This window comes from Grammomys surdaster, unplaced genomic scaffold (assembly GCF_004785775.1).
Source record: "Grammomys surdaster isolate TR1022 unplaced genomic scaffold, NIH_TR_1.0 278, whole genome shotgun sequence".
NCBI lineage: Eukaryota > Metazoa > Chordata > Mammalia > Rodentia > Muridae > Grammomys > Grammomys surdaster.
Window position 1 is genome coordinate 4,579,342 of NW_021604719.1, and position 15,848 is coordinate 4,595,189.

The following is a 15,848-nucleotide window of genomic DNA, read 5'->3' on the forward strand; positions in this document are numbered from 1 at the left end:
AAGGGGGTCTTCAATAAGTGTGGGTGTTGGTGAATCCTCAAGTCTGTTCAGATACTTCATCTAGAGCCCCTCCCTTAATTACTTCTGCCTTAGTTACTTCTCTGTTGCTCTAATAAGACATCATGACCAAAGCTACTTACAGAAGAGTTTACTGGAGACTTGCTTACAACTTTAGAGAGTTAGAGTCCGTGGCCATCATGGCAGGGAGCATGGTAGCAGGCAGGTAGGCATGGCACTGGAGCAGTAGCTGAGAGCTCACAATCCACAAGTACAACACAGGGTGAGATGTAACTGGAAATGGCATGGGCTTTTGACATCTTGAAGCCCACTTCCAGTGACACACCTCCAACAAGGCTACACCTCCTAATCCTTTCTGAACAGTTCCATCAAATGGAGATCACACATTCCAACTTCTGAGTCTCTGAAGGCCATTCTCATTCCTACTCCCTGTTTCCCATAAACTCGTGACTATATCATAACATAAAATGCATTTAGTCCAACTTCAGAAGTCCCTATTATCTTTCAGTCTCAACACTGTTTAAATGTCCAATATACAAAGTCTCTTCTGAGATTCAAAGCATTCTCTTAATGGTAATGTCTTGTAAAATCTAAAGGCTAATTACACAGTGATAGCTCTCTGTCCTTTCACCTTTCCTGCCTGCAATACTCTTCTCTCTCTTGGGCTGGCCCCACTCCATGTCTGAAGGTCTCCTTGGCTCTAGGACCTCTGATCCCTTGGGATCTCTGACACAATCCAGGCTTCATTTCCACAGCATCACACAATGACCTCTCATTGTCTGTAGCTGTAGTTAATCAATCTGCTCTAATCTCCCTGGTGGTGATGGCACGAGCTCCTCACTACCCACCCCAATGCTCTGGATTCTCAGATGAAAGACACACACACACACACACACACACACAGCCTTATATTTAATATATCTTAACCAGCTCAATGTCTGGGCCACTCCCAACTTCCATGTTGCTAATACCTCTCCTCCTATACTCCTGAATTATTACTTATTAAAATCTATATTCCCTCTTTACTACCTTAGACCCAGTAGGGGGTGGGAGGACCTGGGGCTGCTCTCCCTGGCTCTTACATGATTGTATGCTTTCTCTCCCGCAGCTCTCAAGCCTGATTCTCCTGCTTCTCCAGCATGACAGTACTAAACCTTCTTCTTCTCTTGGTTCCCTTGCCCAGGAATCTAAAGTCCTGTCCCATCTCCCTGCCCAGCCATTGGCTGCTGGCAACCTTATTTACCAGTTAGAACCCACTGGAGGTGGGGACCCATAGTGTCTTACATGCAGGATTCCCACATAATTTTGGAGAACCCAATGAACATAATACAAGCAATAAACCAAGTCCACAACAAGTGTCTCTTGACTTCTTAGAGCCTTCTTGCAGGGACTGCCCTGTCACACACTACCTGACCTCACCGGCCCTCCTTACCATGGAGGAAGATTCTATAACTCCTTCCACGTGTGTCACTCTAAACCCAGATCCACGTGAACAACACTGCCAAATTTGGCAGCCTGCTTGGGATGGACCCTAGCCCCTGGAATTACATCTACAGCATGACACCGTGCCCCACTTTTAATGAGGGAACTTAACTCAGATTCTTGTGGTTGCATTGCAAACACTTTGCCAAATGAGCTATTTTTCCAACCCAACAGTACTGATTTTTGCATATTAATTTTCTATCCTTAAACTTCGATGAATTGTTTATTTGTTCTGATAGTCTAAAAATAAAAGATTGTGGCATCTATAGACAGTGCCGATTTGACTAAAACATTCAGAAATGAAGAATAACATCTATACAGATATAAGAAGTGTTGGTATTACCCTCCGGAAGCTGCCAAGTTCCTTAGAAATAGAGAAGGGTCTCACTATGTCTTGGTTCACAAAGCTTTTGCAGTATCCAGTACGTGTTCAGTAACTATTTGTTGAGAGTTATGATGTACTTTGGAAACAGAAGTTAGTAAGACCAAATTAACTGTATGGACATTCCTTCCAGCTGACATGTCACCCTCCTGGGGATAATCACACTGCCTCAGTCACAGCCTCCCAGGGACACATGCCGGAGGGCTGCACAGCTACCCCTGGCCACCATCATTGCCTCTTTGCAAAGTGATTTTGCTATTTCCTGTGAACTCTGTTTTGGTTTGTGCCAGTGAGAAGTCTGGTGGCTCTAATCAGTTGTCTCTGTCCTAGTTGCAGCAGTTCCTCAGCACTGTGTTGGAGGAGCAGCAGAGGATCTGGGTTCATGCCAAATTACAGGCCTTAAAGATGCAGAATCTGAAAAACAAGAAGAAAATTGCCAGGGTGGTTGAGTGGCTTCGGAAAAACACGTAATCTGTGGCTTCCTGCAGGATGCTTCTTGTATCTTATAATCTTGTTTACTCACTGTTCTGGCTTTCACATTTAGTGACTGGAAAAGTCATGTGGCTTCTTTTATTGCAGTACCATTTCCTACCCAGAGTCGTGTCCTTCCTGATTTCATTTCTTGCCCGTGGATCTGTGATCGCTGCAGATTTTGTCAACACTGCCATATATCTGTGCAAACTTCGCCCCACGGAACAAGAAAGCCACTGAAATTATTTTAACTGCTTTGTTAAAAAACAACAACAAACAGAACCAGATTGACCTAAGAAAGCATCACTTATTCTGATGAAACGACGGCCAGTGAGCATGACATCAGTGGCATCCATAGGGAGCACATTCTAACCCGGATGGAAATCCAGACCTGAAGTACTCTATGCCTTATTAATAGTTTAAAAATGAAAGGCTGGTGGGAACATAAGGCGACATAAGGAAATAGAAGCTGGAAATAAATAGATGAGATCTACTAGGACGCAACTCAACCAAAGGAAGCCAACTTAAGTCAAGTCTGAAAGAGGAGTTGACTCTTTCAGATGCTGCAAAGCAAAACAGACAGACAGACCGTCATTCCCCTCCCACCCTTCTCTGCAGCGCCTGCATCTTGGACTCTTACTTGGCTGTTACTGTCAATGGTGTCACAAAAGGACAAATAATTGTAGAATCTGCAAAATGCCCCCAGGATCTCTGAGGGGGGTGGGGTGGGATGAAAGTTCTGCCCCAGGGCTCTGTGTATTCACCTTGGAGGCCACTCTTTCAGAGTGGCTGAGGTCAAGGGCAGTTAACTGCTGCAGATTAATCTGAGCTAAGGAAAAACTCCACATGAAGAGAATCAAATGTCAGACCACAGCACAGTTAGCATCATTTTGTACACAGGAGAATAAATTCACTTGGCTACATTGAACCAACTTGCAATGGGGGCCCATGGACTTGACAGAGTCACTGAGGCACTGAGACACATGGAATGAGCTTAGACCACAGAGCACATGCCTCCTACTTCAGACACTGTAGCTCATCTAGGGCTTCTTTCTTTACATTTTGTTGGTGTTTATTTCTAGAATGGGGGTAAAAATTGTGTTACCTCCTATCTACCTCACAGTAGTATTGTAAAGATTAATGAATATATTGGCTATGGAAAGTCCTTAAAACTTCTAGAAAAGACTAGAAACTTAGAAGTTTGTTTTGGGTGACTTCGTTAATGAGAGGAATTACGTAACAAGAGAAAGACTGTATTCTAGGGACAGAAAATGCAATTAAAGAGAAAACAGGACTGGTGAACAGCACAGAGGAAGAGACAAGTGATGGAAAGAAAAATAGGTCACGGTCTGCCACCTCATCCATGTGCATGTCACACAAGTATTACACAAAAGTAACACTAAAGGAATACAAAATTAAATAGTCAGTCATTACACATTCAAATGTCGATTTGGAACTTGTAACATTTCACATTACTAAAACACCTCAGAGTTTTCTGGAGAAGGTTTTGTACACATACGTAGTGAAAGCAGCATAAGGTCATTGTGCTAATGAGCCAAACTCCTCTACTCCATAGTAATGCTTAAATGGCACGCTGCAAACTCATATACCTGATAGGGAATCTTTTGCAAACCCAGAAGATGTGACTATACAATGCCTTGCATACAGCTGTGCATTCTGTTCCTGTGACTAACGTGATTTAACGGATGTGAATAAAAACTTCTGGGCTGGGTATCCTCCTGGCAGCTTCCACCGGCTTGCCACCCCTTCACCACCTTCCTTCTTGGAGAAAATGTCAGTAGATGAATAAAAGTTATTTTGACTTGATTCAATTTTTAAAGTTTTGTTTTTAAGTTTTAATTGGAGAGAGAGAGAGAGAGAGAGGGAGGGAGGGAGGGAGGGAGGGAGGGAGGGAGGAAGGAAACTTTCCAACTTTCCTGTCTTGGGCGGAACTATACTTCTAATTCTCTTGATTTTTATGGAAAAGGAATAGCAGGTGATGAAGCTTTTCTTCCCCTCTCGCACACTTAAAGCGGAGCAGAGTAGGACACAGCTATCACTTATGCTTCTAGCCTGAAGAAAGCGGCCATTTTGAAGAGATAAGCGTTCTAGGCTGAAAGCTTGGAAGTACGAGCCTGAAGACTGAAGTGGGGCTCTAACTATGGGATTTGCAGGACGCTGGGATTTCTACCTGTGCAGTGATCACGGTATCATTCAGAAATGGTGCTTAATTTTAGCCTATCTCATTTGAGCTAAACATAGCTGTTAACCCCACAGATTCTCAGGAGCAGGAATAATTCTGTTGCTAAATCTCAAGCTTCACTCGGAGATCATCCTTGGAATGTTCTGTAATGAAGAACAGACGGCTCTAGTCTCTTCAAAAGGTTGATAGTCTCCTTCATCCCCACCAGCCAAACCCCAAAGCATAGAGAAAATATATTTATTTTAGGAAGGAATCGAGAGAGACAGAGAAGTTGTGACCTAACTAATTACAAGTGGCTTATTGAAGCTGGCAAGTGATGTAACCGGCAGGAAGCACTACACCTTCAGCTAGCACTTCCTACAGGATACACTGAGCATGCGCTGTACAGAATTCTCTGCTAAAAACCGCTCATCCCTGCTAGGCAGTGTCTATTCTTGTGGATTAAAAACAAACAAACAAACAAACAAACAAAATAAATCACACTAATGTTCTGTTCGTTTATTTTAACAAAGAGACCTAAATTCTAGGTTTGTTAAACAGATATCGGGAACATGAAAAGCAAAAAACATACAAACAAAACCAAACAGACACAGCTCAATGAGGGATCCTTATTTCAAGTTTCAGAACCTCTCCACTTCTCAACCAAGGCCCTAATTTTCACACTGGTGACTTGATGGGGCTGTGAATTGAATTTGCATTGCAATGAAACATCTTATAGAACATCATAGAGCAGCTACAAAAATGCAGGCTTTCTTCTGCGGGGGCGCCCCCCCGCCGGGGGGTCGTGGAGAGCAGAGGCAGCTGCCTCTTTGGGGCGCTGTGGGTTAGCTGACTGGCTTCTCTCATAGGTCCCAGACTTGATCCTGAACTCTCCCTCTGCTCCCGTGTAGTTGATGGCCTCTCTGTTGAGGTAGTTGGAGAACTTGAAATGACGTCCATCTGGCTCCTTGATGGTCAGCCCAAGCATGGCTGAAGAGATGCTCCCAGGCTGGAAGGGAAAGACAGGTTCCTCCGTCCTTCAGACTGCTCTGCTTGCTGCTGCACACAATGATGCTGTAGAATTGATGAATAGGCTCAGATTGCTGAGTCTTTACCCAGGTTCAGCACAAAGCTCTTGGTTTTTGGAGGCTATCTTGCCCCAAATTCTGAGGCACTCCCTTGATTTGGGATTCAGGTTGCTGGGACCAGACCACAGACTATGAATGAAGCTTACGAGGCTATCTACAGCTGCCTGAAGAGTTGGCCTGAAGTCTCAGGAATTCCTTGTGGCTAAACACTTAGAGTTGCCTGGTTCTCTCATGTTGCTACATGTCCAAAACTTACTACTTGTATAAAGTGACGTTTATTTAGTTTACATTTTTGAAGGCACAAAATTCATGATTGGGAGTCCTGAGGTCAGACTTTGCCTGGTCCTAAGTGTCTTTATATTATATAAAACTGGGATTTGCTGCTCCCCAACCCCTGATGTGTCTTACTCTGAGAGATTCCATTTTATACGCAACACCTAGAGATAAGTTAAATAATAAAGAAAGAGGTGAATAGTTTACATGAAAGTGCTACGTCAGTCCACACGGTTGACTGAAGTTTTGCTTGTCTTGGTGTCTATGGGGTCTTGGGATCTATGCCCTACAAATGCTGCAACTGGCTGCATATCCCTGTAACCCACCCCAAGTGTTGACTGATTAAAGATAACAATGCTACTGAGCAATGTGGGGTTCCCTTTGTACACTTGGAGTTTCATTGAAAGGGACTCAGAAAGAATTTTGGATATCATTTTATTATGTTTTGATTGAAAAATGCCAGGAGCCAGCCCCGGCTTGGTGGGAGGAGAAGGTGAGTCTTCTTTCTTCTCTTCCTTGTCAGTTCTTCTTGAGGCAGCTGAGGAAGATGGGAAGAGCGTTGGCAGGGGGTAAGACCTAGGGTTAGGCTACTGTAGCTGGCCTGCCCTCTGGTATCCTCTGTCCAGAAACTGCTGTTTCTGGCACTTAACACCCCAGCCCAGGGACAGCAGAGGATTAGGCAAATACCCTTTGTACTCTCTCTGCAGGCACTACCAGGCTCTAACTTAGGTCTGCTAGTTTGAGGTCGCAGGGAGAAAAGACACTTAAAGAAGTTATTATAGTTTATGACTAAGTGCAAAAAGTTTCCTATGAAAGCTATCTAAGAGAAAAAGCGGGAGGGTCCTAAGTGGGGGAAAAGAAAAACTTCTATTCTATATGGGAAAAGGGAAAAACTCTATTCTATCTTCTATTCTAACTCTCTATTCTATATCTATCTAACTAACTCACTCTCATCTCTTTGTCCTCAGTACTTATACATCTTACAGAGTACATGGTCACATGTTACAAAGTTCATCACAAGTTCACACCAAAATTCAAATCTTAAATTGAAATAGAAGTTTACAACAGAGAATGTTTACATGCATGACCATTAGGAGTAATTATCTGACTAAACATCCATCACCTGTCTACCTCCACAGGTTCACTGAAGGTTTAAAACTATAACTAAGAAATTAGTGAAGTTTTGTGTAGATAAACCCAGGCAATATTTTCTCTTATGTCCTAGCATCTATAATAAATTGTGAGTTCCCTTTTAGTGACCCTTGGTTAATTCTTTTACAACCACCTTGGAATGTGCTCTGAGCAGGAGAGAGTCTGGTTACTATCTAAGGGCAATTAACTGATGACACTCGGGAGACTGGCAGAGTTCTCATTGCAGTTTTGACTATCAGAAAGAGATTTAATACCAGTCCCACTACAAAAGAGCTAAATAATCATTGATATAATTTTAGGAATTCTTATAGGATCATCACTAAGACTTAAGAAGTCACCTATTTGTCTATATAGCATCACTACAAGACAGTACATCTTTGTGGGTCTGCAGAGATCTGCTCCAAAGGGGTGTGCTATTGCTTAGTGATTGTTACATATGTTTAATAATAATAATAATAATAATAATAGGAAAAGCATATAAATGGCAGGAATATTTCCTAAAATATGTCCTCTACAGCCTTGCTGGATGGGGCACACTTGTCGAAGATTATATAATAATCCGAGGCAAGCATTTCAGGATGATCACCTGCTAATTATTAGCTTGCCCCATTATGGCTACCGACAGAAAAATATCAGGGTAAGCAGGCTGTGAATCTCAGCAGCTGGTGAGGGATCCAAACGGAGAAGGGGCAGTCATGCTCCTTGAATTAGGGTGCAAGAGAACAGGCAGGTTCAGTAACAGAGAGAGGAGGAAAAGGCATCCTTGAGAAAGGTTGGAGAAGTCAAGGCAAGCATCCTCAGGATTTGGGCAAGTATAGAAGAAAGAGGTAGGTGGGGTGAGTATGAAAAGTTGTATTTTTTTAGTTAGAACTCAGAAAAGTGGATAGGCTTAGCAGTAAGGATCTGCAAGCAACTAAATGAAGGGAAGGGCTTCTGGGATGAATAAGTATACTGTCTCACTAAAGGTATAATTATCTTCCAATCTCCTTAACTGGTCTCCTGACAAATCAGCTTTCCTGAGGGCTGGTTTCCTGGCCAGGTGACTGATAGCCCATGTTAGATGAACTCTTAAGGGAATAAATTAGAAGTAGAACTGAATTTTCTTCTGTTTCCAGGAATTTGCTCCCACCCAGGGTCAGAGGAAGAACTCAGATTCTGTTCTGTTGAGCAGGAGGAAGGAGCTTTCCCTTAACAGGGATCCACAAAGCCCTGACGCTCCCACCCTTTCATATGATTGTTGTAAGTCTTAAGAAGCATTGAATATGATGCTTCTCTTAAAACTGGTATGTTACCAGGGAAATGGATGGTGGGATTCAAGGCAGATTGTGAAGGTCCATCCTCAATGACCTCCAAATCTTCTCTTCCTATCTAGACACCTTATAACGACACTAGGCAACAGAGCTGTATGTTCCACACTAAAGCAAGAGTCCAGCCTAAATGCAACCTCTTTTCTTGAGACTCTCTTGTATCAGTAAGGGTCTGATTAGGAACTTAGACCCTGTCTGCTCGCTGAGAGAACTCAACGTAAGGGATTAGTGGAGGAGAGCTGAAATGTAAGGACCGACGGACAGTGACAGGACACCAAGGTAGGAGCTACAAGGTGCAAGCAGCTCGCTGTCCCAGAGAGAGTATGCCATAGAGATAGCTGGGCTACCTCAGCTACTCAAGGGCTCATATGGGCCGTGGCCGTGGCCCTGGTGCACTTCTTGGGGAATTGCTTGGCTCCATTGTCCTGGCAAATTAGAAAAATCAAAAACAAAGGGAGGGGGGCGTGGAACTGCATTCAGATTTCTGAGAAAGGAGTGGTCATCAGGTGCAGATGTCCCATCTGGGAGTAAGAGTAGTTTGAAATACTGAGGGGAAAGCCTGTGAAATGAAATCTAACAAGCAAAGCAAATGGGGCTGAGCAGAGAAACAAGAAGAAAACGGAGAGTGCAAGCTCGCTCTCTGGTGCCCTCTGCTGGCAGAATTGGAAAAACCAAAATACAGTCCTTGATCCTAAAGCGAAGGATAAGAAGGTTCATCTGGTACTGAGAGTCAGCAGCTAGATCTTTGAGCCAGGTTAATACAAATGTCCTGACTTTATTACAAGTGAAATCACAGGCTTAATGTGACAGTGCTAGCAGAGGAGGGGACACAGAATTCAGGACCCATTCTATCTACTGCCCAATCCACAGACCTTTGGATTTATCATTTGTCTGCTTTCTTGAGACAAGCCTGTTCTACAACAAGAGTTCTAGTACAGCTAGTGATACACAAAACAAAACAAAACAAGACAAAACAAGATATGAACTCGATAGTATTGTAAGTTGGGAAGCAGCATCTGAGAGTTTTTAACTCACACACCTTCTTTTGGCCAGAAATAAACGATATCAGGTAGTAAACTCTTTGTAAATAACAGGACTTCGTGGTCTGAGAAAGGAAAACTTCCTAAGAATAGTTTTAGGTTTGGATTTGTATTGAAGATAATTATTTGTTTTTTAATTCATTTATTGTATTTTGATATGAACAAGTGTTTTACCTACATATATGCAGTGCCTGAGGTCATCAGGGGACATAGATCTACAATGATTGGAATGACAGAGGGTTACGAACCACCAAGACATGCTGGGGACTGAACTCATGTCTTCTGCAAAAGTAATAAGTGCTCTTATCCACGGACCTATCTCTTCTAGAAAGAAACTTTATGTAACTGTATTTAAATAAGTTGTAGAATACACATTATTTAGATCATTTTTTGTGGGACTTCTGACCTTATGCTATCAAATTACTTCGTGTAATGGCTTATAGTTGCATTTAAAACTTATAGTCTATGAAGAAAGCAGCCTAATGATGTTTTGGCTGATATAAATAAGCCTCATATCTAAATATAACCTAGGGGCATGCTTGTGTCACTCAAGAAAAATTGAATGCTGAAGTTTTTATAGTTTCTATAGTCACATTCAACCATAAAATGGATTTAAATGGTGCCAAGATTGCAAATCAAAAACCTTAGTATATTATAAATCCGAATTTATTGCCCACTGTCAAATTTTTGAAAAACATTATTGTTGAATTTATGGGTGGATTTCAAGCAGACTTTTTGATGGTTTTCTTTAAAAGCATCTAATGATTTTGTTTTGCATTATATATGTTTTTCTATATTTAACATATACTTGTCCAATGAATCACTTTCTTAATAGTACAATGAAAATGTTTGGTTTTTTTTTTTTTTTTTTTTTGAGACAGGGTTTCTCTGTGTAGCCCTGGCTGTCCTGGAACTCACTCTGTAGACCAGGCTGGCCTTGAACTCAGAAATCTGCCTGCCTCTGCCTCCCAAGTGCTGGGATTAAAGGCGTGCGCCACCATCGCCCAGCGAAAATGTTGTTTTATATCAGTGGTTTTCTCTGGGACCTCCTAGAAGAGTTTGATGGTTCATAAGGGATTTTTGTTTTGTCCCCCTCCCCCCCGCCTGCTTCTTTATTTTTGCCAGCACTTATTTATCCATACTTGAAGTTAGCATATAAAAGAATGGGTTTAATTATCAGGTTTTGGATGGGAGTTCTGCACTTTCTTTTTCTTAAACTTCCAATAATAAAATACATCATTATAAAAGAGAGCCTTTGTGCTCTGTGAGTCTTGGGATTAATGAGACAAGAATCTGGAAGCCATTGACTTGGTGAGTTTTATGTGTCTAGTAATGATTCTGAGTAAAAGCCTATCCGAGCAAGAAAGAAAGTCTTTGCCAGATGGACACCTACTGTTCTTGTATGCTTACTCTCTTTCATCACTTCCCTCATGCTCACACCTTCTCCTCGATAGTTTCAACACCACACACACACATACCCCTTTTAAATTCAGGATCTCCGTATGAGAGAAATCCAGCTTCTATATGTGGTTTTGAGTCTGGCTTATTTCACCTAATGTAATTATTTTCATTTCCGTCTATTTTCTAGCAAATATCATGATTGCATCCTTCTTTATGGCTAAAAAAGATTCCATATGCTGCTGGACATCTAAGCTGGCTCTACTTCCTGGCTGTCACAGATAGTGTAGTATAAACATGAGCATGTAAGTATTTCTGCAGTATGTTGACGTAGTCTTTGGGGGATAGATCAGACTGTGGTATAACTGAGACACATGGTAGTTCCATATTGGCTTATATTGTGACTACATCAGTTTATGTCCCCACCAGCAGCACATAATGCTCATCTTTTCATGCGCCCTTTTTCTCACATGTCATTTAATTTTATGATAGTAAGTCATTCTGACTGAGATGGGAGAGTAGCTCATCGTGAAATGTTTAATTTTCTGGTTTGCTTCTGTTATTCCACTAGGGCAGATACCTCACTCTGGAGCCTCCTCTGTTTGCTCGTGTTTCTGCGCTATGCAGATACTTCACACTGAAGCCTCCTCTGACCTTATTGCACATGCTCTGTCCTATTTTGGAATGTCCCCTCTTTGACTGTAGAATAACAGGCAAATGAATCTTACCTGTCAGGGATGGACATTTCTTAACTGTGTACATGTTGACATGGGCCTGGTCACACAGAAACATACCCTTCCCTCGTGGAATTCTTGAAATAGCAAGGGGTCTGTTTTACTTTGAAGATATTTTAGTTTTAATGTACAAGGGTCTCAGTTCTCTCCCTACCACTGAAAGAAACCTCTTTTCTGGAGTAGGTCTTTTGCACCATCTGTTGGGCTTGGACGTGTTTGTTTTATACATACAAGAGAGAAATGTTGAGAGGAGAGAGAAGGGCTAGCGGAGGCAAGGCCTAGCAATGGTTATTTTTGTAGCTCTACTAGGGGGCAGAGGAATGAGAACCAATAAACTAAGGCTATATCTTATGAGAGTGGAACTACAGCAGAAATACAGCAGAATATAAAAATGTTATGAGTGTTTGTAGACATATTAGACGTGGACCATAAAAATATATAAAAAAAAGATGAGAGCTAAGGAGTTCATTCTCTTTAGAATGGAAAATGTCTGAAATAAGGCATAAATAAATGGTGTGATGAGTAAAAAAGGTGCCCGTAGATACAAATGACCGCACAATGATATTATTATAGGCAAATAAGGGAAATAAGTTAGCAAATTAAAAGGCATGATTAAATTCCTAGGAAAGAACTACCAAACTATGTCACAAAGAAAAGATTTAAAATCCTCCACATTCTTATATCTTCTTTCTTATCAATAATATATTTACCCCTAAATTATTATATTATATTATATTATATTATATTATATTATATTATATATATTATATATTATATTATATTTATTATATATATTATATTATATATTAGCTTTTACTTATAAACCTGTACAACACCATTTTAGTTATTTTCTTAGTCACTGTTCTGTTGCTGTGAAGAGACACCATGACCATGACAACTCTAATGAAGGAAGGCATTTAATTGGAGTTGGCTTACAGCTTTAGAAGTTTAGTCTGCTGTTGTCATGAGAGAGCACAGTGGGATACAGGATGCGAAGGTGCTGGAGAAGGAGCTAAGAGCTCTGTATCTGGTTCCACGGGCAGCAGGAAGAGAGAATGCTTCTGGGCCTGGCTTGGGCTTTTTAAAACCTCGAAGCCCACCTCCCTGACACACTTCATCCAACATGGCCTCTCCTACTCCAACAAAGTGACACCTCATCATGCCCCCCAAATAGTGGTACTCACTGATAACCAGCATTCAAATATCTGACCCCCCTGGAGGCCATTCTTATTCAAACAACATCAGATGTTTATAATATCACATGTTTTCTTGATAAAGTCACTTATTGTCTTTTACTTTCTTTTCAATTTTAAAATTTACCCAAAACTTCTTGTTGTAGCTGAAGTTTTGCAAAGATCTTCACCTTTACAATAAATTTGCTAAGGAGGATGCCTACCTTAAAGCTTTTGTTAGAGAGCTGGAGAGCTGGCTCAGCAGTTAAGAACAGAGGACCCGAGTTCTGTTCCTAGCACAGACACGTGGAGGTTCACAACCATCCATAACTCCCATTCCAGGGAACCAGATTCCCTCTTCTGACTTCTGCAGGTACCAGGCATGCACAGGGTGCACAGACATCCATGCAGGCAAAACACTCACACATATTTTTTTTTAAAGATATCTAAAAAAATAGAAAACAAAGCCTTTTAAAAATGTACCAGATAGCTGTAGTTTTCACTGAACAAGCAACAGAAGGTATTTGTGGAAGAGAGACTAATAGAACCAAATTGATGTTATAGCAAATACAACTGTGTCTTGGGACTGGGAAATATTCCATGGAGAAATAAGGGTGTCATGATATTGGTAAATCAACTAGTAATACAGCATTAGCATAATAATTACATTTCCAGCAGAGTATTTGTTATAATAGTAAATAAAAGAGTAGTATAACAAAATAATTACAAAAAAAAAAAAAAAAACCTTGTTAGGATGCTTACAGCCAAGCATTGGACTGAGCACAGGGACCCCAATGGAGGAGTTAGAGAAAGGACTGAAGGAGCTTAAGGGGTTTGTGACCCCATAGGAAGAACAACAATATCAACCAACCAGATTCTCCAGAGCTTCCAAGGACTAAACCACCAACCAAGGAGTACACATGGAGGGACCCGTGGCTCCAGCCACATATGTAGCAGGGGATGGCCTTGTTGGGCATCAATGGAGGAGAGGTCCTGTGAAGGCTCAGTGCCCCAGGGTAGGGGAATGTGTTGGCAGGGAGGTAGGAGTGGGTAGGTGGGTGGGGGAGCAACCTCATAGAAGCAGAGGGGAACGGGATAGGGGGCTTTGGGGGATGGGGGACTGGGAAAGGGGATAACATTTGAAATGTAAATAAAATATCCAATAAAAATAAACATTAAAATTTTTTTAAAAATTGCTTTTAAATAAGTTTCCTAAGTAGAAGCTTAGTTTGTATACATAAGAAATTTAAAGTGAAAACCCTGGCTACAATCCATTCATTAAAGAAAAAAATGTATGGGGTAAACGATGCCTTTAAATGTGAAACCATGAGTGATTTTAAATTGTTGTTTGCAGTAATGTAATCAAGGACTTGGGAGATCACAGCTTTGATTATTCCCCCCAGCAACAGTAAAAACCTGTGTTCAGTAGCAGGGTACCTTTCCCCCTTTCTTAAATAACCCATCTGTATTAGTTATCTTCTCATGCCTGTAACAAAATACTGGATAAAATCGACTAGGCGAGGAGGGTTTTAAAACAAAACAAAAACAAAAACAAAAACAAACTGTTAGGGGGCTGGAGAGGTGGCTCAGCAGTTAAGGGAACTAGTTGCTCTTCCAGAGGTCCTGAGTTCAATTCTCAGCAACCACATGGTGGCTCACAACCATCCGTAATGGAATCTGACGCCCTCTTCTGGTGTGCCTGAAGAGAGCCACAGTGTACTCACATACATAAAATAAATAAATCTTAAAACAAAACCAAACCTGTTAGCCTGTGTGTCATACTCACCTACAGTACTCTGTTCAGGTTGGAAACTGTGTAAAATCATGTAAGGAATTCCCAACAGGGAACTGCTGGAGGTCCTGAATGTATACACTTCTGCTAGTTCCCTCTTGGTTGTCTTGTTTTGTCTGCCTTGTGGCCCGGCGTACAGGTTTTTTGTCATTTAGAAAGGCACATCTTGGAGTCTACATCATCACACAAAGGCTACCTTCGGCTTTCAACCCAAGTTAACCCTTCTGCCACACATAGACTTATTTAGTCCTAGCTAGGAGCAAGCCCCTTCCCCAACAGCCAATGACTTTTCTATTCCATCCTTCTCTGGAGTTCTCCTGTTCTTTTAGAAGCTCTTTTAGATGTGTTTTGACTTTCTTGGTTTCTCTTCTTCTGGGGACAGCTCACAGTCCCTTTACTTATGCTTCTGGATGAACTGTGCTTCTGACGTTTGTGTTGGATATCCTGTACTCACTTGATTACAGAACTCCTCAAAGCAGATCTGAGAGCTTCCGGAAGGAAGGAATTTGGACTTGTCTTTTATTACTTGCTAAGGGAAGGCGTCAATGGGCAGCAATGACTGATGCTCTTGATGGCTTCCAGCAATACTGACACTGCAGGTCTTCTTCACCTCCACACACTTACGGACCCTCAGACCAGTTCCTACCAGGAAATGGATCCTTTTGAATTCAGGACTCTTTACCGGTTCACAGTACCTTAATCAAACAATAGCGGCAGCAAGCCTAAATAATGGAACCTAGGCAATACTGGTGATTCTCATGAGGACCTCTCCAAGAGAGGGTTGACTTATTCAGTAGTTGCTGAGAGAGATGTTAGAACTTGGGAACATAAAAGTAGACTGTGTTGCCACGGCTGCTCAGGTGCTCATGGCTCTCAAAGCAAGTGGCTTTTCAATTACACTCACAACAAATCTAGTATGAGTTTGTTAAAATTATTTGGCTAAAATAGGAATCTTCTTATATTTCGCTTGTCTTAAATGAGGATAATATACACACTATCCTGACTTACAACTGTTTAACTTACAGTTTTTGATTTCCCTTTTAAAGGTTTTTAATGCTATTTCTAATGGTTTTGTTTGTTTGTTTGTTTGTTTGTTTGTTTTTAGATTTTTGAGACAGGGTGTCTATGTAGTCCTGGCCATCCTGGACCTTGCTGTGTAGACCAGGCTGGCCTCACACTCACAGAGATCCTCCTGCACCACTATGTCCAACTATTTCTAATGTTTTTGTATAGATGCCCAGAAGGAAACAGCTTTTGAATTTGTATCTTGATATTTTCCAAGATTAATGACACTTGGTATGATATTTCCTTCTGATAATGAGCAGCAGCATGTGGCTATAATTCCCCATGCTCACAA

General features: G+C 41.4%; 1 protein-coding gene across 1 annotated transcript in view; it reads left to right on the forward strand.

Annotated features, from left to right (window-relative positions):
• Window positions 1-2,438, forward strand: part of Lvrn (laeverin) — a 53,035-nt gene extending 50,597 nt beyond the window's left edge. The window contains exon 20 of the mRNA XM_028777223.1: window positions 2,213-2,438. Within this exon, the coding sequence (XP_028633056.1) occupies window positions 2,213-2,353 (141 nt within the window). The 3' untranslated portion in view covers window positions 2,354-2,438. The remainder of the gene's footprint in view (window positions 1-2,212) is intronic.
• The last annotated feature ends 13,410 nt before the right edge of the window (window positions 2,439-15,848 follow it).